At 55.3% G+C, this 24,355-nt stretch overlaps 1 protein-coding gene across 1 annotated transcript; it reads right to left on the bottom strand.

Moving 5' to 3' along the window:
- Positions 1-284: 284 nt before the first annotated feature.
- LOC144951378 (G protein-activated inward rectifier potassium channel 1-like) lies at positions 285-12,204 on the bottom strand. Its single transcript, XM_078881616.1, has 5 exons — positions 9,459-12,204; positions 8,368-8,520; positions 6,187-6,409; positions 2,438-3,127; positions 285-331 (listed from the first exon to the last, which is right to left on the bottom strand). The coding sequence occupies exons 1-5, from the start codon at positions 10,227-10,229 to the stop codon at positions 285-287; spliced, it is 1,884 nt and encodes a 627-aa protein (XP_078737742.1). The 5' UTR covers positions 10,230-12,204.
- Positions 12,205-24,355: the final 12,151 nt, after the last annotated feature.

The raw sequence follows: 24,355 nt of genomic DNA, 5'->3' as shown, positions 1-24,355 counted from the left end.
CGTTTCGAGCAATAGCCCTTCGTCACATATATATTCGCGGTTCTAGGCCTTTCAGTGGGGGGGAAGGGCGCAGGCTGCGGCATGGATACCGTGCAAGGATAATGTCGAAATGCGTGCCGGGTAGGAAACGTGAGCGACGAAGCACGTGGCGGCTACGAGACAACGCGAACACACACACTCACACAACTCATATATCCACGCGATCTAACCCAACAAAAACACTCGACTACGGATAAAGGTGTGGACAATCGACCCCCCCCCCCTGATGACGATGTCGGTTGCAATCACTGGCGAGACGTCGTGCTCGGGTTGTCCGTGCTGCGGCTTGGCTCTGCAACACAAGCGGTGCGCTGTGCCAGTGACGAGCTTGGCCGCGTTCTGTTGATGTCAAAAACCTTTACGAATTGTCCGCGTCGGGTGGTGGCGGGTTTGACGAACACATTTATACATTTACGCGATCTCCCCCCCCCCCCCCCCCAAAAAAAAAACCTCTACTACGAATAGAGGTGTGGACATGCGGCGGTCTTTCAGTGTGTTTGTCTGGAGGGGTGGGTGGGTGGTGGTAATGGGTGGGTGGTGGTGGGTGGGTGGTGGTAATGGGTGGTGGGTGGGTGGTGGGTGGTGGTGGGTGGGTGGTGGGTGGGTGGTGGTAATGGGTGGTGGGTGGGTGGTGGGTGGTCAGTTGACTTGATTTTGGGTGAGGAGGGGGGGGAGCTAAAACACAGCGAGCGCACGTGGTGCATCTGCAGGTCACGTGTCAGTCACAAACATTCTAAATTATTTTAGTTTTTTATTTGGCCAGGTAAGGCCCTCACTGAGCTGCGTAGCGCCTCTCTCTTTATCAGAAGCGATCCGGCCGTCACAAAAAGATGGCTCGGCGAAGTGTGGTGGGCCCATCGTCATCGTCATCACGTGGGCATTCATAGCAGCAGCCAACTACTCTAAGCGCGTGACGGTTGATTCTAAACGCGAAGGGGGAAAAAACCAGAGGACCCGGAGAAAAATCCACGCGACCACGGGGAGAGAGAAAGATACGCAAACTCCAAATATACAGCAGCAGGCGTCGGGATCGGGATCGATCCCACGACCTCCTGTACACCACGCGAGGTAGTTAACATATTCTAGCCACCGTGATGATGATGAGAGAGAGAGAGACCCGCAAACTCCAAATATGCAGCAGCAGGCGTCAGGGTCGGGATTGAACCCACCACCTCCTGTAGACCAGGCGAGGAAGTTAACATCTCCTAGCCACCGTGATGATGATGAGTGAAAGAGAGACACGCAAACTCCAAATATACAGCAGCAGGCGTCAGGGTCGGAATGGAACCCACGTCCTCCTGTAGACCAGGCGAGGTAGTTAACATCTCCTAGCCACCGTGGCGCCCCATGGCACCCGGGCTACATGACCCATCCAACGCAACTTCTCCTGCAGGAATGATCCCGATAATATATCAGCGCACACGCAGAGACGCGCACGCAAAGACACCGATCCCGCCGTAAAGACACGCAGACTGTTATGGCAATGTGCTAGTAAACGGGCCCCCCGTGACGGTCGACTCAGCCTCAAATGAGAACCTGGTGCCGCAGGGAAACAAAGGCGGCCGGGCGTGGTTGCTGGCCACCCATCCCACCTCGTGGAGATGTACGTTGGACTTCTTTCGCGCCGTACGTAGCCAACCGCGCTAATCGGAGGTGCGAGGGGTGATGGTGGGCAAACTAAACACAACAACAACAAGCAGTTGGAAAGAAATTAGTTTTCATTTGAGGCTAAGTCGACCTAGGGGAGGCCCAGGACCGGTTCAGATAATCGTCACTGGTGTTGGCCGTGAGCGGGAATCGAACCCGGATCGCTGGGTTCGTAGCGCAGCGCGCTGACCACTACACTACTGCTCCCCAACAACATCAAAACACATGCGCACACACACACACGTGTACACACACACACACACACGTGTACACACACACACACGCGCACACACACACACGCGTACACACACACACACGTGAACGCACACACACGTGAACGCACACACACGTCTACACACACACGTGAACACACTGTGTATACACACACACACGTGTACACACACACAGACACAGTGGCGTGAAGCCCAGGATCAGGCCGCATCTCGGCAGAGTCAGCGCCTCGCGCCTTTGTGTGGGGGTCCGGGACTCAGCCTCTGTGCCCCCCCCCTGCCCCCCACGATAATTGATTGACAGTTCCCCTGCAACTCGTCGTTGATGATCATAAGTCAGTGGCGGCCATTCCACGTTCACATGGCCGTGCTCAGTTTATGCTCTTGTCCGGCTCATCCGTTCATCTTGCGCACTTTCGCCGGCAGCTGGTGTCCACCCTGCCTCCACGCCTGCTGTGGCTGTGGTGGCTGTGGTGATGATGATGGTGGTTGTTGTTGTTGTGGTGGTGGTTCAGTGGCACCGCGGATGACGCGTCCCGAGTCGGACGGGTCCCCCACGAGGTCTCCCGCCGAGCTCCAAGCGGCGGCGCGGTGCCGCGGCCTTCGCTCGGCCCCGCCGGGGGAACTTCCCACCCTGGGCCTCCCCCCCAGCCCCCCCTCCTCGAGCCCCCCCAGCCCCCCCAGCCCCCCCAGCACCCCCATCTTCCCCGCTAGTGTCCGGGATTGAACCTCGAAGCCGACGCTCATCTTCCGGAGTTTGGGCGGCAGCGCAACCTGCTGCTGATGCTGCTGCTGATGCTGCTGATGCTGCTGATGCTGCTGCTGCCTGTGCACAGCGAGGCTGGAGGTCAAGGTCGGCGTTCTATTCGGGGTCAAGGTCGGAGTGACCACGCTGCCTCGACCTCCTGTTCCTCCTGCAGCTGCTCCATCTCGCCCTCCTTCCTCTCCTCTGCATCCTCCTCCTCCTGCTTCTCCATCTCCTCCATCTCCTCCATCTCCTCCTCCGTCGCCGATCCCCTCCAGGCCCCAGCTCGCCTCGAGCTCGTCCCGCTGCCTGGCGCTCAGCTCCGGCGTGGGCACCTCGAGGGTGGCGTGGAACTGCGAGTAGTCGACGCGGAAGAAGCCCTCCTCCAGGGACATGACGGGCAGGAAGCGGTGGCCCCACAGCACCTCGTCCTCCGTGTACGAGGTGCGCGCCTGGCACGTCATCCCTGCGCTCACCGCCACACGGGACGAATGCAACACAAAGACAAAGATTCACCCCCCGCCCCTCTCCCAGTATAGCCTTGGCAAGGCTGTTGGGGCAAGTGCCGTTAGCGAGCAGCACCTATGAAGGCTACCGGCACTGTGGCGCACGAAGGGGTGGCACCACGCCCGGCCGCCTTTGTCTCCCCAGTGGCGATGTGTACCACACACCGCACCGGGTACTCATTTGAGGCCGAGTCGACCTAGGGGAGGCCCCAGGACCGGTTCAGACGAACGTCACTGGGTGTTGGCCGTGAGCGGGAGTCGAACTCGGGTCGCCGGGTTCGTGGCGCCGCGCGCTGACCGCTACCACGACCGCGAACACGCATAGGGCACGTTCTCACTCAGCCTTGCCCACACCACCAGCGCGCAAACGTCGCGATCACGCGGCGGTGTGAACGCTGGGGACGTCTTAGGGTTGGGGGCGGCTCCCGGCTGCGTGGATGCGAGCTGCCGTCCAGGAGGCCCGGCTGGTCTGGCAGGCCGCGTCATCGACAAGGGTGGAGGCAACGATGGTCGGGTGAGTCAATGAGTGGGTGAGTGAGTGGGTGGGTGAGTGGGTGAGTGAGCGGGTGGGTGAGTGAGTGAGCGGGTGGGTGGGCGGGTGAGTGAGCGGGTGGGTGAGTGGGTGGGTGGGTGGGTAACTCACACTGATGATGTCTTATCGGCGAAAGTGACCCCCCCTACCCACCCACTCTGTTGAATGAAGAACCACTGAGATAGTCCCACTCCGACACACGGCGGTTGACAAATCCAGCGGCCGCGTCCTTCCCCTGCCCTAGATCGCCCCCGTTGTCTCGGCGGGGTGGTCAGTGGGGGGTGGGGGGGTGGTGGAGGTGTGTTGGGGGTGGGGGTGGTGGTGGTGCGGGTGGTGGTGGGGCTGGTGGTGGTGGGGCTAGTGGTGGTGGGGGTGGTAGTGGGGCTGGTGGTGGGGGTGGTTGCAGGGCTGGTGGTGGGGGTGGTAGTGGGGCTGGTGGTGGGGCTGGTGGTGGGGGTGGAATGGGGCTGGTGGTGGGGCTGGTGGTGGGGCTGGTAGTGGGGCTGGTGGTGGGGCTGCTGGTGGTGGTGGGGCTGCTGGTGGTGGTGGGGCTGCTGGTGGGGCTGGTAGTGGGGCTGGTGGTGGGGCTGGTGGTGGGGCTGCTGGTGGTGGTGGGGCTGGTGGTGGGGGTGGTGGTGGGGCTGGTGATGGGGGTGGAATGGGGCTGGTGGTGGGGCTGGTGGTGGGGCTGGTAGTGGGGCTGGTGGTGGGGCTGCTGGTGGTGGTGGGGCTGCTGGTGGTGGTGGGGCTGGTGGTGGGGCTGGTAGTGGGGCTGGTGGTGGGGCTGGTGGTGGGGCTGCTGGTGGTGGTGGGGCTGGTGGTGGGGGTGGTGGTGGGGCTGGTGGTGGGGGTGGAATGGGGCTGGTGGTGGGGCTGGTGGTGGGGCTGGTAGTGGGGCTGGTGGTGGGGCTGCTGGTGGTGGTGGGGCTGCTGGTGGTGGTGGGGCTGGTGGTGGGGCTGGTAGTGGGGCTGGTGGTGGGGCTGGTGGTGGGGCTGCTGGTGGTGGTGGGGCTGGTGGTGGGGGTGGTGGTGGGGCTGGTGGTGTGGCTGGTGGTGGGGCTGGTGGTGGGGCTGGTGGTGGGGGTGGTGGTGTGGCTGGTGGTGGGGCTGGTGGTGGGGCTGGTGGTGGGGGTGGTAGTGGGGCTGGTGGTGGGGGTGGTGGTGTGGCTGGTGGTGGGGCTGGTGGTGGGGGTGGTGGTGAAGCTGGTGGTGGGGGTGGTGGTGGGGGTGGTGGTGAAGCTGGTGGTGGGGCTGGTGGTGGGGGTGGTAGTGGGGGTGGTGGTGGTGGTGGAGCTGGTGGTGGTGGGGCTGGTGGTGGGGGTGGTGGTGGGGGTGTTGGTGCGGTGGTGGTGGGGCTGGTGGTGGGGCTGGTGGTGGGGCTGGTGGTGGGGGTGGTGGTGGGGCTGGCGGTGGGGCTGGTGGTGGGGCTGGTGGTGGGGCTGCTGGTGGGGCTGCTGGTGGTGGTGGGGGTGGAATGGGGCTGGTGGTGGGGGTGTTGGTGCGGTGGTGGTGGGGCTGGTGGTGGGGGTGGTGGTGAAGCTGGTGGTGGGGGTGGTGGTGGGGGTGGTGGTGGGGCTGGTAGTGGGGCTGGTGGTGGGGCTGGTGGTGGGGGTGGAATGGGGCTGGTGGTGGGGGTGGTGGTGGGGGTGTTGGTGCGGTGGTGGTGGGGCTGGTGGTGGGGCTGGTGGTGGGGGTGGTGGTGGGGCTGGTAGTGGGGCTGGTGGTGGGGCTGGTGGTGGGGGTGTTGGTGCGGTGGTGGTGGGGCTGGTGGTGGGGCTGGTGGTGGGGGTGGTGGTGGGGCTGGTAGTGGGGCTGGTGGTGGGGCTGGTGGTGGGGGTGTTGGTGCGGTGGTGGTGGGGCTGGTAGTGGGGCTGGTGGTGGGGCTGCTGGTGGGGCTGGTAGTGGGGCTGGTGGTGGGGCTGGTGGTGGTGGGGCTGGTAGTGGGGCTGGTGGTGGGGCTGGTGGTGGGGGTGTTGGTGCGGTGGTGGTGGGGCTGGTAGTGGGGCTGGTGGTGGGGCTGGTGGTGGGGCTGGTAGTGGGGCTGGTGGTGGGGCTGGTGGTGGTGGGGCTGGTAGTGGGGCTGGTGGTGGGGCTGGTGGTGGGGCTGCTGGTGGTGGGGCTGGTGGTGGGGGTGTTGGTGCGGTGGTAGTGGTGGTGGGGCTGGTAGTGGGGCTGGTGGTGGTGGGGCTGGTGGTGGGGCTGGTGGTGGGGCTGCTGGTAGTGGGGCTGCTGGTGGTGGGGCTGGTGGTGGGGCTGGTGGTGGGGCTGCTGGTAGTGGGGCTGGTGGTGGGGCTGGTGGGGCTGGTAGTGGGGCTGGTGGTGGGGCTGGTGGTGGTGGGGCTGGTAGTGGGGCTGGTGGTGGTGGGGCTGGTAGTGGGGGTGGTGGTGTGGCTGGTGGTGTGGCTGGTAGTGCGGTGGTGGTGTGGCTGCTGGTGTGGCTGCTGCTGGTGGTGGTGCGGCTGCTGGCTTGCAAACACCACGACGCACCGGTGGTCTCCACGATGCCCTCCAGGATGACAACGATCTCGAGCTGGGGCGAGCCGTCGCTCAGCGAGGCGCGCGACATCTCGTACAGGGGGCTGCTCGCGTCCACCACGTGGCAGATGGTGAGCGGGGAGACGAGGAACAGCTGATCGGCGCCCGAGCTGAAGCCAACGTCCAGGTCGAGCTGGTCAAGTGGCAGGAACTCTCCCTCGGTCGTCTGGCGAGACTGGGTCGGGGGGTGAGAGCCGCGGTTGACCGGAGGAGCAGTGAGTGTTAGAGAGAGAGAGTGTTCGAGAGAGAGAGTTAGAGACTTTTGACTTTTAAACAACTTTTATTGCCGCCAGCAGCAAAAGCACCGGAGGCGATTTCAATATGAAAAACAGTCACCAGCAAACGAAAGAAAACAAACGTTACATATCGTTACAAATCTACGTGCTGTGGTGCTGAAAGCACCGCACACAACACAGAAGAAAAAAAGTCACGTGGTTGTGGTGTCATCGCGCACGCCACGGTGACGAGCGAGCGTTTCAGAAAGTGAACACGCGGGTGCTGTCCACGCTGGTGCAGAAGGGAGCCTTTCCGGCTCCCCAGCGTTCGAAGAAGACGTGCACATCACCGACGTGTGTGTGGTACGCGTGCTCCAGCCGGAGTGGGTGTTAGAAATAGAGTGTTAGAGAGAGAGTGAGTGTTCGAGAGAGAGTGTTAGAGAGAGAGTGTTCGAGAGAGTGTTAGAGAGAGAGTGAGTGGGGGCGTTCCGCGTTATAACGGGGGACATTCTGCGTTATAATGGGGGGACGAATTCCGCGTTTTAACTTGGGGGGGGGGGGACATTATAACGGGGGGCGCGTTCCGCGTTGTGCGAAAAGTGTTTCTGAACGGGAGAACCGCGTTGCAAGGACTCTACTTAGGAGCATTCGACTTACGAACTTTTAGAGATACGAACAAACCTGGTCCGTATGTCCAGTTGCCTGTTCGGACCGAGAATCGTAAGTAAGTTCAACCACCACGCAATAGATGGCATTGGTGGCATCTACATCTGCAGAATGTGAAGAACCATTGGCATCTACATCTGCAGAATGTGAAGAACCATTGGCATCTACATCTGCAGAACATGAAGAACCAGTGGCATCTACATCTGCAGAACGTGAAGCATCAGTGGCATCTACATCTGCAGAACATGAAGAACCAGTGGCATCTACATCTGCAGAACATGAAGAACCAGTGGCATCTACATCTGCAGAACATGAAGAACCAGTGGCATCTACATCTGCAGAACATGAAGAACCAGTGGCATCTACATCTGCAGAACATGAAGAACCAGTGGCATCTACATCTGCAGAACGTGAAGAACCAGTGGCATCTTCATCTGCAGAACGTGAAGAACCATTGGTATCTACATCTGCAGAACGCGAAGAACCAGTGGCATCTACATCTGCAGAACGTGAAGAACCATTGGCATCTACATCTGCAGAACGTGAAGAACCAGTGGCATCTACATCTGCAGAACGTGAAGAACCAGTGGCATCTACATCTACAGAACGTGAAGAACCAGTGGTATCTACATCTGCAGAACGTGAAGAACCTTTGGCATCTACATCTGCAGAACGTGAAGAACCAGTGGCATCTACATCTACAGAACGTGAAGAACCAGTGGCATCTACATCTGCAGAACGTGAAGAACCAGTGGCATCTACATCTGCAGAACGTGAAGAACCAGTGGCATCTACATCTATAGAACATGAATAACCAGTGGTGTCTACATCTGCAGAACGTGAAGAACCAGTTGCATCTACATCTACAGAACGTGAAGAACCAGTGGCATCTACATCTACAGAACATGAAGAACCAGTGGCATCTACATCTGCAGAACGTGAAGAACCAGTGGCATCTACATCTACAGTAGATTCTACAAGTTTTTAAGCCATTCCCCCGTGTTTAGTGTACACGCCGTGCAACATGTTTGGAATCGACAGGAGTAAAGTTGGGACTTACGAACGAATCGACTTACGAACAGTACCTCTGGAACCCAACACGTTCGTAAGTAGAGAACTCCTTGTATAGCGAAAACACGCTTCTAGTGTGAAGACCAGGCGTTAAGCGAGGACGTACCGTCACAGCAACAACAATAACAACAACAATACGTAACAATGATGATGATGATGATGTTGATGACGCGGCGGATACCTTGATGAGCTTGCAGCGGATCTGCGCGGACACCATGTGACTGCTACGCAGGTTACCCACGCGGAACATGAGGCAGAGGCTCCCGTCCCGGCTCGAGACCACCGCCTCGCGGCTGAACATCAGCGTCTCGGCTCGCTTCTTCGGCTGGGACATCTTCCTCGTGAGCACGCGGCACGAGGTGGGGGAGGGGTGTGTAGGTCGGGGGAGAGACGTGGGGGGGGGTGTAGGTCGGGGGAGAACGAGAGAGCGAGCGAGAGAGTGAGCTAGAGGGGGGGGGGGGTTACATAAAGCCAAGTTAAACAAATTTTAATAAAAAACATTTTTACGAAATGATGAACGAAGCAAAGTGCCGAATACACCGAGCATCTTCGTGTTTCCACTGATCGTAAAAAAAAGGAGAGACGTGGAGGGGGGGTGTAGGTCGGGGGAGAGAGAGAGGAGAGAAGTGGGGGGGGGTGTAGGTCGGGGGAGAGAGAAGAGACACATGGGGACATGGGGAGACATGGGAATATGAGGACACAAGGCGGCACGTGGGGAGGGTGGGGGGCACATGGGGACTTTGGGAGGGACAGGGTAGACACGGGGTCGACACGTGGAGCTGAAGAGACACGGGGGACAAGCGGGGATATGAGACGGGAGACACGGGGGTGGGGGGTGCAACACGGGGAGGGGCGAGGACACAGAGAGACAAATCAGGACAAGTGGTGACACTTTGAGAGACACAGGGAGCACACGTGGGGGCACGGGGGGGGACACGCGTGGAGACACGGGGGACACGCGGGGGACACGAGGGGGGACACGGGGGACACGTGGGGACACGCGTGAAGACACGTGACACGAGGGGGGACACGGGACACGCGTGGAGACACGGGGGGCACACGGGGGACACGTGACACGCGTGGAGACACGTGGGGACACGCGGGGGACACGTGGGGACACGCGGGGGACACGTGAGGACACGCGGGGGACACGCGTGGAGACACGGGCCCTTCCCCACGGCCGGGCGAGAGCCGAACCATCAGCGATGGCCTCTCAACCTCCAAGCCGGAGAGGGTCGACATCGTCCTCCTCCTCCACCAAGTCATCCTCACCTTGATGAAGATGCAGCCCATGAGGAAGGCGTCCACCACGGAGCCGAGGAGCGACTGGAAGAGGAAGAGGAGGATGCCCTCGGGGCAACGCTCCGTGATGTAGCGGTGGCCGTATCCGATGGTCGCCTCCGTCTCGATGAAGAAGAGAAAGGCGGTGGCGAAGCTGTGCACGTTGGCGACGCACGCCGAGTAGGGGACACCTCCTCCATCACCACCACCACCTCCTCCATCGCCTCCTCCGCATCCTCCGCCGCCGTGCAGCGTGGCGTCGAGGTCACCGCGCAGGTAGGCGATGCCCCACCACAGCGAGGCCATGGCGAGCCACGCCGCCGAATAGGTGAGCACGAAGATGGCCACGTTCCATCGCCAGCGCAGGTCCACCAAGGTGGTGAAGATGTCTGAGAGGTAGCGGCCCGCCTCGCCGCTCACGTTGCCGTGCTGGACATTGCAGTGTCCGTCCTTCTCCACGAAGCGCTGCTGACGACGGGACCTCCTCGTCCTCCTCTCCCCACTCCCAGCGGCACCCCGCGGGGTCTGTGAACTCGGCCCACTGCTGCTGCTGCGGTGGTGGTGGTGGTGGTCAGACTCTGGGGAGCGGTCAGGAGTCGCGAGAGAGGCCCTCCACCTGGAGGAGGAGGAGGGGGATGAGGGGGATGAGGCTCGCGGCTCGCTCAGGAGGGCCGAGCGCGTCACAGTCGCTGTGCGATCGCCCGGAGTGGACACCACGAAAGAGTCCACCCCCCCCGTCTTCATTCGCGCGGCGGTGGCCATGGAGGATGGAGGGGTTCAGCTGCGAAGGGTGGTCGTGGTGGTCGTGGTGGTCGTGGTGGTCGTTGTCAGCAAGAGGATCACGAGTAGCAGAATCAGGAGCATGGTGGGGAGAAGCAGCAGAAGACGCAGTGATGTCTTCGTTTTGCTCTACATCATCATCAACGTCGGCAGTGGCTTCATCATCGTCTACATCAGCGTCGTCGGCAGTCTTCACCATCCTCTACATCATCAGCATCGTCGGCAGTGTCTTCACCATCCTCTACATCATCAGCGTCGTCGGCAGTGTCTTCACCATCCTCTACATCATCAGCGTCGTCGGCAGTGTCTTCACCATCCTCTACATCATCAGCGTCGTCGGCAGTGTCTTCACCATCCTCTACATCATCAGCATCGTCGGCAGTGTCTTCACCATCCTCTACATCATCAGCGTCGTCGGCAGTGTCTTCACCATCCTCTACATCATCAGCGTCGTCGGCAGTGTCTTCACCATCCTCTACATCATCAGCGTCGTCGGCAGTGTCTTCACCATCCTCTACATCATCAGCGTCGTCGGCAGTGTCTTCACCATCCTCTACATCATCAGCATCGTCGGCAGTGTCTTCACCATCCTCTACATCATCAGCGTCGTCGGCAGTGTCTTCACCATCCTCTACATCAGCGTCGTCGGCAGTGGCTTCATCATCCTCTATATCATCATCAGCATCGTCGGCAGTGTCTTCAAATATTTTAGATCAGAACAATGTCCATCAGTGTTGTCATTAAATTTATCTTCACGATCCTCAACAATCTACATCATCACCATCAGTGTCTTCTTCACCGTGAGTATGCACATCGTCTCAATGAATATTATCTCGTTATAAATCATCACCGTCATCCTCCTCACTATCTCGTCCATCACCATATTCACTGGTCCAGATTCATCATCATCATCATCGCCGTCGTTATCATCTCTCACATCATCACCTCCATCTGTACCCTCGCTGGTGGCTATTCGCAAGAACGATCTCCTTTGCACTCACGTGCTCGCTGCATCTCCTTGATTCACAATTACATCTTCTCTGGCTCCTGTATTTTATGAAAAATCATCATCAATATCATCGTCGTCATATTCGTCGGCGGATTTTTGATTGCGCAAGTCGGAGAGAGTCCACGTAATGATACGTACTTACACCCACACCCACACTTAAATACGCGCGCACACACCACATATAGAGACTCCCTCCCCCACGTGTAGCCTCCACAGGCTGTCGGGGCAAGTGCTGTGAGCGAGCACGGTGCACGGCGGGGAGGTGTGGCCAGAACCACGCCCAAGCCGCCTTTGTCTCCCTCACCCACCCACCCCCCAGTGCCGATGATTAATACCACACACAGTACCAGCTACTCATTTAAGGCTGAGTTTCCCTAGAGGATGCCCAGGGCCGGCTCAGATATTCGCCGCCAATGTGAGCCCCGCCGTGGATTCGGGTTCCGCTGGCAGCGTTCAGAGCGCAGTGCGCTAACCACTGCGCCACCGCTCCCCCATTCAATTGACTCAACACACGCGCACACACAACACGCGTGTCAACAAAAGACACGCGCGGACACTCGCACACACAGCCACACACAGCCACACCCAGACACACATTAAGGCAGACGCACACAACCGCACACAGGCAGAGAAAGGCACAGACAGAAAGACAACACAGCCACTCACAGACACACACAGACAGACACACAACCACAGAGCCACACACAGACACACACAGACAGACACAGATACAAAGACGGACACACGCAGGCAGGCAGACACACACACACAGACACAGGCAGACACACAGCCACTCACAGACACACACAGGCAGGCACACAGCCACACACAGGCAGACACACAGCCACACACAGGCAGACAGCCACGCACCCCACTTCTTCTAAAACTCGCCCCCCACCTCCCCCTCCCTTTGTTGATGAAACAACGGAGATGGGAGACGTGGTGAGAGGGAGGGAGAGAGGGGATATAGAGAGAGCGTGACGGAGAGAGCGTGACAGAGAGAGCGTGAGAGGGAGCGAGGGAGAGAGAGCGTGACGGAGAGAGCGTGACGGAGAGAGCGTGAGAGGGAGCGTGACGGAGAGAGCGTGAGAGAACGAGAGCGAGAGGGAGAGAGCGTGAGAGAGCTTGACAGAGAGAGAGCGTGAGAGCGTGAGAGACACAGCGTGAGAGAGAGAGCGAGAGGGAGAGAGGGAGAGCGTGAGAGAGAGAGCGTGACAGATTTTTTTTTTCGACTTTTAAAACGATTTTATTGCTGGGGCAACAATTGTGCCTCAGCCACTTTTACATTCAAGGTTTTTCATGGTCGACGACCGTGACTCATTCCAGCGGATCAAAACCCAGAGTCCACCGTGGACGCAAGAAATGCAAAAAGACAAAACCCGTGGCACGTGCGCCACTCTCATCGCCCGCGAACGCGCTGCTCCCTCGCACGCGCCACATCACCACTCCACCACTCCGCCACTCCACCACTCCGCCACTCCGCCACTCCACCACTCCGCCACTCCACCACTCCACCACTCCGCCACTCCACCACTCCACCACTCCGCCACCCGCGCGCCGTCTTCGCGCGCCACAGCACCCCATGCGTTGCGCCGTCGCGAGCGACGCGTCACGTGCATCACACGCCACCGGTGCTCCGCACCTTCGCGCGCGGGTCGCCCTTTCGGGCCGCCGAGGCGCCGCTCGCGCCGTGCCTTTATTCCGCCGGGGGCGCCCCACCGCCGCGTGCTCGCCGCCTCCCCGCGGTGCTGGCCGCGGCTCGCTCCGCGTCACCGGGCGCGCCGCACGACCGTGCGTGCACCGCCCTTCGGAGCGTCGGGGCTGCCACTCCCGCCACGCCGCCGGCCCGCCGCGCGCGTCGCACCGCCGCGCTTTGCCGCTTCCGGGCGGCATTGCCCTCGGCTCGCGCCACCGCGATGATCGGCGCACGCGCGCGACGGCGTGCTGCGTCGCCGGCAGTGCGGGCCGCCGCACGCGCGCCTCGCCGCCGAGCAGTCACGTGGTCGGACCCGCCGCGCGTGACCATTTCCACCCCGCGTCTGCAGTCCACCTCGACTGAAAAAGTCCGATTTTAAGCCATTTTCACAGGAACAGAGAGCTTGGCCGGCTTCCCACCTATCCTGGAAGGCACTGTACTCGCCGCCTACCTGGGCATAGTATTCATGCTCCAGTTGGAGCCTCGCTCCTATCAGGCCCTTCATCATAGCCACCGCTGAGCAGCTTCTGTCTGTGGTTGCGTCGCTTTGTAGTCTTCTTTTTAAATCCTTTTATATTAAGTTCGCTTGCTTGCTTGCTTAGGACCGTGCAAATCTTTCGGTCGTTTTTTAACCCACTTCCCGTGATCCAATCGAGCTGACATTTTGCACACAGACTCGTTGTGCGTGACAATGAATTTTCGTGAAAAAATTTTTCCTAAATTTTACACTGTTTAGGGAAAAAAATTAAAATATTTATTTACCAATTGGTTAATGCTGGCACACAATCATCTGACCCATAGGTGGCAGCCATCTCAAGCCAGAGGACGAGAGGACTCTAGCCGCCCCGATGCCACGCATATAAAGGATTTATAGTAAAAAACTTTGTTTTTACGGGTTAATTTTTTTCCGTGTTTTGTAGATGGCTAGCTTTGCTTGTGCGAGTACAAAATTTGCTAGAACATGGCGTTTGTTTGTTCTGCCTGGTACTCCACACACAAGAGTGCTTTTGAAAAAAGGTATCTCCAACTTTTTGAAGATGGACCCTAGTGTCCGAAAGAGTGGTGCCAGTCTCTGACATTTTATATATATACTAGCATAAGTACCCGGCGTTGCCCGGGTGAAAAATATATTTCTTAATAACCTTACATATATACACAGATGGGCTGCTACCCCTGCCCCCCCCCCCCCAGCCACGATCTCCTGGGCCGCTGTGCAGTAATATGTACGGCCTATAGTGTGGTGGGGTGTCGAGGCCTAGTACCGTGCAGAGCCTCCGGCCTCGCCTAAATTGCCCACCCGGCTGAGGCTGGGTACAGGGGCCGTTACCCCCCCCCCCCCCCCCCGCGCTACAATAATACTGTCTAATCGCTATAATTTTATAATCTACCTACCCTATAATAGTAATTGCACACATTGTGGTGGGGGGGGAGTGAAGAGGACGTGAAACTTTGATGAATTTACCTCAGAGTCGCGTGTTAATGCGTGCGCATATTTTTAACGGGAATTAAAAATGGCGTCCACCCCGCAGCGAATGCGTCGCTACCCGTTGCCAGGGGCAACCGCCGTCCAATGAAACTGCGTATGGTCCGGCGACACACAGACAAACAGACACACACAGACAGACAGACAGACACACACACAGACAGACAGACGGACAGACAGACAGATTTGCGATTTTATATATATAGATATGGGCGAGGTCCTCTCTCTGGCCGCAGAAAGCGCACGCGTCGGGTGCTCCTGGGGTGACCTTTTTCTCCCATGCCGCTGAGGGCAGCGCCCAGTGAGCCAACCTCCATTGGAGGTTCCCGCTGCGTTTTGCCACCGGGGCCTTGTACAGTTCTGCCCACTGAGGGGTGACGTCTATCAGTGGGGAGAACACATCTTTCCACTTCGTGCAGGGCAGGTTTTCCAGAGCCTGTCGGTGCAGAGTCTTCACGCAGCAGCTGTATATCGTTTCCTTGGAGGCGCTTTTTAGAGTGTCGTTTCCGCAGTTCTCGAGCTTTAACAGCATTCCTGCATCACGTCGCCCAGGGGGCTGGACGCAGGCAATGCGCAGCTCTGAGAAGGCGGGAGGGGATGGGCGAGCGATGTCTGCGTCTCTGGGTGTGTTCAGTTGCAGTTTCAGGGTCTTTGCCGCTGCGAGTGTTGTGCGTAGTATCTTTTCCCCGGCCAGTATGGTGCGGAGGCCCGCGGTACGGCTTATTTCAGCCGCACTTTTCCATTGAAGGCGGCCTCCGCGATCTTCTACGAGGTCTCCGACCGTCCGCACTCCGGTTGTGGCGAAACGAAGTGCCATTGTTTTCTCCTGCCGAAGCTCCATGAATAAGTTGTTGAAAAATAGGGGTTCCTTTATGAAGGCGCTCATGCTACAGTATGGATTTGTCCTGTTCCACTCCAGGCTTCGCCACGCTTCTGTTATGCTGCGATAGTAGAGTGGCAGCCCCCTGCAGTCAATTTGGCCAAGATCCGTGAGGAAAAGTTCTTTCCCGTACCCTATTCGTCCTCTCCCGCGTGCCTCAGCAGGGCGATGGCCAGCGATTTCCATGGCGCCTCTTCCGGGTTATGGAGTAGGCTGTCCACGGCTTGAAGTCGAAAGACCATGATCCGGGCGGCGACGTCTGTCAGGCCCTGTCCGCCTTCGTTTAGCGGCAGATGGAGGACACCCGGTTTAAGCCAGTGCTTGCCTGCCCAGACGAAGGAGGCAAGCGCTTTGTTTGCTTTCGCTGTCAGCCATCCCGGGGGGTGGAGGGCTTTTGTTCTGTGCCACAGTATTGAGGCGGCAAGGTTATTTGCGATCATATTCTTAGGTTTTTTCGGTAAAGTCACGTAGGTAAAAAAACATTAAAAAGTAAAATAAAATAAAAATCACGACGTTTCGGAGGCAACACAAGCTTCCGTCTTCAGGTGGTACCGTCACAGCCACGACAGCTGTATCAAGTAAATGAGAGATTGCAGGAGCTACCACTCCGTTTATATAATGGTTGGAGAAGGTGGTGGGGCAAGGGCCGCATACTTTTTATTAATATGGTAAGGTGAGACTTTACCGAAAAAGCCTAAGAATATGAATCCTTGCAGTCACGAAAGCTTCAAATCTAGAATATTTGCGATCAGCGTTCTTTCTCGAAAGGACAAGTGTTGGAGGAGATGTACCCACGCTCCCAGCTTGGCCTCAAGCTTCTCAAGTAGTTCTGTCCAGTTTTTTTTGGACCGTCTGAGGTTTGCCTAGGTAAACACCGAGATATTGGACCCCGTCCTCCTGCCACGTTACCCCGCCTGGGAGGGCCGCCGGTCACGTGGGATTCCGTGGTCCGACTCTCAGCGCCGTGCATTTCTGCCAGTTGACTTTAGCACTTGTGGCGTTTTCGTATGTTCCCACTGCATGGCATAGCGCGGCGACATCTTCCTGCTTGTTAACTATTACGCATATGTCGTCCGCGTATGCCGAGAGCTTGACGCTCGCTTTGTCGGGTCCTGGAATTTCCAGCCCGGTTAGGGTGTTCTCCTCAGGCTTCTGAGGAGCGGCTCTAGAGCTAAAGCATAGAGAAGCCCTGACAGGGGACATCCTTGCCTTACTCCTCTCGTTACAGGGAAAGGACGGCCCAGGCGTTGATTGATCTTGAGAGTGCTGTGTATGTTGGTGTATAGTAGTTTAGATGTATGTTGTAAAGGTAGTTCCGAATCCGAGAGAGAGTAGGAGTTGTCTTAGGTACTCATGGTCTACCCTGTCAAAGGCTTTCTCTTGGTCCATGAAGAGTAGCCCTGCGCTTGTGTATTGCATTTCTGCTATGGATATGATGTCTCTCACCGTGTTTATATTGTTGTGAATGCAGCGGCCCGGGACACAATAAGTCTGTTCTTGCTGTATGATGTAACCTGCCACGGTATTCAGGCAGTTCACTATAGCCTTGGCGATTATTTTGTAGTCTGTACACAGCAGGGAAACGGGCCGCCAGTTTCTAATTTGTCGAAGGTCTCCTTTTTTTGGCAGCAATGTTATGACCGCCCTTCTGCAGCTCAAAGGCATTTCCCCTTTCCTCAGGCTTTCCTCCAGTAGTTCCAGCAGGCAGGGGCCGAGCATGTCCCAAAACGCCGCGTAGAATTCCACTGGCAATCCGTCGATTCCCGGGGACTTTCCCTTTGGGCAGCCCTTCCATGGCGACACGCAACTCCTCTAAGGTGATGGGGCTTTCTAGTTTTTCTCTTTCCTCGCACCCAAGGGTGGGGCCTTCTTCTAAGAGCTCTTTGACCGCTCCCTTCTGCGTATGTCTGCTTTGGAGTAGTTTGGAGTAAAAGCGCGTAGCGATCTCCCTAATTTCTCCTTCGGCTGTTGTTATCGCCCCTCCTTCGGTTAACAGACTTAAGATGTTGTTGCTGTTGCGCGAGGGGGGGGGGGCACTTCTGTTGCTGTTTCCAAGTCCAAAAAAATACTTTGAGGGTGAGTCTGCGTGCGTGAGGTGTTGCATCCTCTTTCTAACAAAGGAGGCGTGCGCTTGCTTGTCTGTGATGGTTCTGAAGAGTTGACGCCTTTCTAACAGGAGGAGCGGCTCGTTTTTATCTTCGTGTGTGTCTTTGGCCGCACCTATTCCGGCTTCGAGTTGCAGAAGCTCGTCCGCTAGGCGCCCTACCGCATCACGCTTAACGGCAGCACGCTGGCCCGCGAGCTGCAGGCCGAGAGCTCTAACTTGCGCTTTTAGGGTTTCCCACCATTGTAGGCCGGAGCCGGAGGTGTTCCGATCCTTCCTCCAGTGCGGCCAACAGGCCATGAAGGCTGTTTTGAAATCTCTCTCCTCCAATTGTCCCACGTCCAGCCGCCAATAGGGGCAGCGCCGCGACTCTCCAGGCACTCGTAGCAACGCCGAGATCAGATGGTGGTCAGAAAAACCGGACGGGTCTATTCTGCTGTCGCCAAGCAGGTTCACCCCTTCTTCATTTATATATACGCGATCGAGTCCAGCGAGGCTTATTTTCCCTTGGGTAGACCCGCGGCACCACGTGTACTGTCGCTGGGATGGATGTTGTCACCTCCACGCGTCTGTGAAACCCAAGTGTTGTAATATGTTTGCGAGTGGGCATGCAGACTCCGGGTGTGGTTCAGGGCTATTCCGGTCGAGTGCTGGGTCGAGGGTGCAATTCCAGTCCCCGCCTACGACCGCAATTACCTCGTCTTCTTTGCATTCTTCTAAAGTGCGACGCAATGTATTGGCGAAGAAGACCTCTCTCTCCTTGCTTTTACTGGACGCGTATACGTTTATGCATCTGTATTTCGTGCCGCTGTATGCAAAGTCCACCGAAATCAGGTGTGCCTTCAGAATTTCTTCGTAGACTATTCCCTCTGGAGTGAACCCTTGCCTGAACAGAATCGCGACACCTGCACGGTTTTCCTCCCCGTGACTGAAGCAGCCCGGGGTGTTTGTGAGGTGCTGTCGCTGGTTTTGAAGAGTGGCGTCGAGGTGGGTCTCCTGCAGGAGTATTACATCTGCCTTATGTTCATTTACAAAAGTGCAGATGCGGTGCCATCTCTCGTCACCTCTGGCTCCATTGCAGTTGAGGCTCGAGACCTTGATGCCGAGGGTTATCGTGGTTTTAGGTGTCAATTGTAATGTCAACATTGTGAGAGGGGCGCTCCTGAAGGAAGAGGTGTTCCTTCTTCAGTGTTTGCCCCAGCTTCCTTAGTCGGTAAATCTCCTGCTTGGTGAAGTCGTATGACTTCGGCGTGTTCTGTATTTTCCGGGACGTCTTCAGGAAGCCCTGTAGGTCGGGGAAGGTTACTTCAGGTTTCGTCCCCCGCTTTTTATAGTTTCGCCTGAGGTAGAGGAGGATTTCCTCGGGCGCGTACTCCCGTTCCTTCGCTACACTGGAGTAGCTCCTCTCGCTCGCGGCTTCATCAGCGTCGGATTCTGACTCCGCGTCGTCCGAATCCTCCTCTATGGCTGCGTGGGTTTCCGTTGAGGCGGGTCGCTCCCAAGCGCTCCCAAGCCCAATCTGGCTCCCCTTCATGGCTCCCTCCACCAGCACTCCGTCGGGCGGGGGGAGGGTGACGTTTCTAAGCTCTGTATGTTCGACGAGCACAACGTTGGCCTCCGGCCCCCCTCTCTCTCCCTCCGAGGGAGGGGGCAACACCGGGTCCAGGTTGGGTGGTCGCTCCTTACATCCGTTATCGCCAGGCAGGTCGGCTTTATTGTTGTCCTCCATCGCTGCCACCTGCGGCTCGGACTCATCACCACGTTCTGCTACAGCGTGGTGGCGACCGTTCAGCTCATCGCTGCTGCCGTTACTGCTGCTGCTTTCGCCTTTGGTTGCAGCCGTCGCTGCAGCCACGGTACGCTTCGGCTGGGTACCACCGCCTCCTCCTCTCGCTGCGGCGTCTCTTCTGGCCTTCCGTTTCCGTGACTCGACGACGGTGAAATCCCCTACACCGTCGTCATCCATTGCTTGAGTGCAGCTTACTGCAGCGTCGGTGGGAGGGTGTTGCTGCTGTTGCTGTTGTTGTTGTCGCTGCTTGCCCTCCCCCGGCTGTTGCTGCTGCTGTTGCTGCCGTTGCTGTTGCGGCTCCATGTGCTGCTGCTGCTGCGGCGGCGTCTGCTGCAGCTGCTGCTGCTGTTGCTGTTTTTCTGGTTCATGCGTCGTTTCTGCTTCCCGTGGTGGTGCTGCTTCGGGCAGTGCCGTTTTTGCCTTCTTTTCTTTTGGGCAGCTCCTACGGGTGTGCCCCACACCGCCACACCCGTAGCATCGTGGTGCCGCCGATGAGGCATCAACCGTGTAGGTATGTCCTTCGAATACAACACAACAGGAGTGAATTATCCAACATTTCGGAATCACTAAAGCATTTACATTAAGATATAAGCAATAGTGTGTCCATGCATGATTGGAATATAATCGATACTATAACACAACAATCGTCTGATAATGTGTTTAATCTAACAAATGCTAACCAAATTAACAAATTTTTTTGACTTTACAATAAATAAATCCCAATTAAAAACGAGCAATAAAAAAAACCGTAATGAACTTGACTAACACTGATTTAACCACTGACATGATTTCTGTCCTTTCTAAAGGCCTTAACTTTGCCGTTACCCCACGTACAATTCCAGTGGATGAGATAATTGCTGAGGTAGAATCAGCAGTAAGACTCCTTCCACATAATGAGGCAGAGATGACTAGACACGAGGTTGCCAAAATAATTGAGAATAGTAAAGTACCAAAAGTAAATATTAGCTCGAAGGAGGCAAAAGCCTTAGAGAGCTTCGTCTAAATAAAGATATTCAAATCCTAGCAGCTGATAAGGGCCGCACTACTGTAGTGATGTCACGAGCCGATTATGATAATAAAATTAAAGATTTATTAAAGGAAAGTACCTACATCAAAATTAAACGAGATCCAACTATTACTTTGGAACGTAAGACTACTGCAATCATTGCAAATTCATTAATCCCAAAAAATGAGCAATTCCTAATTAAGCCAATTGGCTCTGCCACATATAAATTAGCAAAATATGTAACTAAACAAATACAGCCCTACATCGGTAGGACGTCTTCATTCATAAGAAATTCAGAACATCTGGTGAATGTGATCAAAGATATTAAACTTAACCCTAATGATATTATGGTGAGTTTTGATGTGATTTCGCTATTCACTAAGGTTCCAGTGAGCGAGTCGCTTAAATTACTTGATACACTGGTAAAGAATACAGGTTTACCAAAAGATATTCCGAAACTCGCTGACCATTGTTTAAATAACACTTACTTCTTATGGAGAGGCAAATTCTTTAAACAAAGGGAGGGAGCAACAATGGGCTCTCCTTTATCTCCTGCTATAGCAAATTTGTACATGGAACACTTTGAAACAAGAGCACTTGCCTCGAGCACATTAAAACCATCCTTTTGGTTTAGATATGTGGATGACACTTTGGTTGTCTGGCCACATGGTAAAGATACACTTAACGATTTTCTAAATCATCTCAATGCACAAAACCCGGCCATTCAGTTCGCCATGGAAATGGAGGTGAATAACACACTCCCGTTCCTGGATATTTTACTTGGGCATGGCCTAAATGGTAAAATAACACACAGCGTTTACAGAAAGCAAACGCACACTGATGCCTATCTGAATGCAGATCCGCATCATCACCCAGCTCAGAAATCCTCTCTTATCAAGACGCTCATACATCGGGCTAAAACAGTGTCACATGGTGAAAGTCTAGTGAGAGAGGGATTAAACATGTTAAAGAAGCACTAATACAGAATGGCTACAATAATGCTCAAATTAACAGAGCACTAAATGCCAAATCACGATCGCAAAGCAACACTGCTGAAAGCGATCAGATTATTAAAACAATAAAAATACCATTTATCTCAGGAGTAACTGACAAATTATCAAAACATTACAGTAAGATTTGGTACAGTACACAAAATTCAACAACTAGTAACTTTCACTAAAGACGAATTACCTAAATTATCAACAGAAGGTGTATATAGGATTAATTGTTTATGTGGCAGATGCTATATTGGACAGACAGGGCGTAACATTAGTGTAAGACTAAATGAACACCAGAGAAATATTAGACTATCGCAAACACAACTGTCGGCAGTGGCAGAACATGCTTGCCAACAGGGACACTCAATTGATTTTGACAACGTTGAAGTGTTGTGTAAAACTAGTTACTACTGGCAAAGACTAATTAGAGAATCCATTGAAATTGAGAGAAACAGAAATAACTTTAATCGCTCAGACAGCTACAGGCTTAGTGCGGCCTGGAAGCGTATTATTAAATAAGATACATTACAATTTCTTATAAGGGAAACAAACACTAACTGATTACTAATGTAGCATAATCACAATAAAACACATTCCAAGTAATTAATAATCTACAACTCGCATCGTAACAACTGCCTGATTACTAATCTAGTATATAATTACAATACCCCCCCCCTCAAATCTCTGCACCTGATGAGTTAATGATGACGTCACCCTGCTGCTGCTCTATATAAGAACGGGAGACACAGCAGAGCCTCACCATTCTGGCGAATTGCCCGATGATGCTGGATGCAATTTCCAGCGAAACGTCGTGCTACTCAAATTGTAAATGTTGTGGTTTCATGCTTCAACACACCGGTGGGCTAAAGTAGTGAACTATTTGTCTTTTGTCAACGTGACACTTTTTTACTGATTGGCCGTGTCGGGTGGTGGAGGGTTACGACACATTTATAAATAACGCGATCTAAACCCAAAAACGTTGATTATGAATAATATTGGTCGCGAAAGCCTACGTGTTAAACTGGTTGTTATTGTCTGTCTTTGTGTCTATGTGTCTGCCCGTGTTTGTCTGCCTGTGTGGCTGTGTGTGTCTGTCCGTGTGTGGCTGTGTGTCTGTGTGTGGCTCTGTGCATCTGGCTGTGTGTGTCTGTCTTGGGGAGCGGTAGTGTAGTGGTTAGCGCACTGCACTACGAACCTGGCGACCCGGGTTCGATTCCCGCTCACGACAAACACCAGTGAAGATTATCTGAACCTGTCCTGGGCCTCCCCTAGGTCGACTCAACCTCAAATGAGTGCCTGGTGTGTGGTGAAGCCCTCTCGCCCTGGCTAGCAGCAGACCCATCGAGCTCCTGAACCACATTGCCGTACGGAAGAAGACGGAGGTCCATGCAAAGTGACTCGTAGACATACAAAGACTCGTAGTGACCCATCGATGTACATCGTAGACAAGCCACAGCGGCGTGCCCGTGGCCATGCAACCCAAACTATGGACCCACACAGTAAGCCCACTGTGGTAGTCTTCGCTTCTTCAACGGAGGAGCGGGAACAGCGACACGACACAAACTCTCTCTCTCTCTCTCTGATGGAGCAGTCTCGTCGTGGCGAGCAGTCGACATATGTTCATCATACATTTCTAATTATACGTCTAATTGCATCGAACGTTCTGCTTTTTTGTATCGAGTAGGGTACGGGTATCGGGTACCCGATTGCGACCTCTGGTGGTTGTCCCTGGGCATTCCCTGGGAGGGGGGGGAGCATCTGGACCAACGGTTGGGACCCCAGGTCCCCGGAAGGGGGCTGGGGGATGAGCTCATTCTCCAGGGCCTTCGGGAAGGTTCTGCAAGGGAGGCGTGGCCAGGAGCGGAGTGAGCCGGGACCCTGTCTATAAGTCAGGGTTCTGAACGGCTCGAGTCAGTGCCGTCCGGCTGAAGACTGAACACCGATCTGGAGCCCTGAAGAGAGAAAAGTCCTGTGGGCAAAGGTCGCAACCGGTACCCGATACCCGTACCCTACCCGATACCCGTACCCTACCCGATACCCGTACCCTACCCGATACCCGGCTACCGTACCCGGCCGGGTACGGGTAGCAGGGTACCCGTTTGCGACCCTGGTGCGGCCGGGTACGGGTAAGGAATCAAAACCCGTTTGCGACCTCTGCCTGTGGGTAAAGCCGAACCCCTGACGAGGGTGAGGCTGGAGCTGTTCCAGTGAAGCTCCGAGCTGATCACCAGCGAAGACTCAAGCCACGGCAGGGTAGCTATAGAGATAGCCAAAGGGGCCGTCCATAAATGACGTCACGCAATTTTTGACGATTTTTGACCCCCCCCCCCTCTTCGTCACACGGCGTCACAAAGTCAGACCTCCACTCAAAAATTACGTCACAAAGCTCTGCCCCCCCAAAAAAAATAAAACATGCTTTAAATCGCTTTAAACTATTGTCATTGTAGTGCGTATGTAATGTGGCGCTGCACTCTGATATTGTAGGAGAAAACATTTCTTAAAAAGTCTATTTAATTAAGTAGAACTTGTCTATATTTATTTAAAGTTGCGCATTTTGATGTGACGTCACATTTCTCAACCCCCCCCCCCTCGTCACACATCGTCACAAATGTCTGACCCCCCCCCCCCTCCTAGGTGCGTGACGTCATTTATGGACGGCCCCAAAGAGGCAAAGCTAGCCGGCTACGTAGAGCATCGAGTGAAAGGGGCCGTTACCCCCTTTGTATTGTAGCTTGTGTGTTATACTGGTAGGAACGAAGTGAACCAGCCTACAATAGATTATATCGTCCGTCCGTCCGATGTTCGATTAGGTATAGCAACATCGCCCCCTACTGAAAACACTTGGCAGGACCCTACAAAAACCTTTAGACTCAGTGAGGCTTTCCTGGCTAAACAAGTGTAACATTTACACTATGGGAACCTCATTTGCCAGTAAAAATATGATAATTGGTTCTTTACCCTTCTATCTGGCAACAAAACTGACACCTTTTTACAAGGAGTCATGTTTGAATAGACCGCAATACCTGCAGTCATAATACAAACAAAAGAACATAACTCTGGTAATGTGCACCAATCAACTTCAAGGAGAGTGCACATTATCAGAGTTATGTTCTTTTGTTTGTATTATGACTGCAGGTGTTGCG

Source organism: Lampetra fluviatilis, chromosome 62 (genome assembly GCF_964198595.1).
Source record: "Lampetra fluviatilis chromosome 62, kcLamFluv1.1, whole genome shotgun sequence".
In the NCBI taxonomy this organism is placed as follows: domain Eukaryota; kingdom Metazoa; phylum Chordata; class Hyperoartia; order Petromyzontiformes; family Petromyzontidae; genus Lampetra; species Lampetra fluviatilis.
This window is presented reverse-complemented; position numbering and strand designations above follow the sequence as displayed.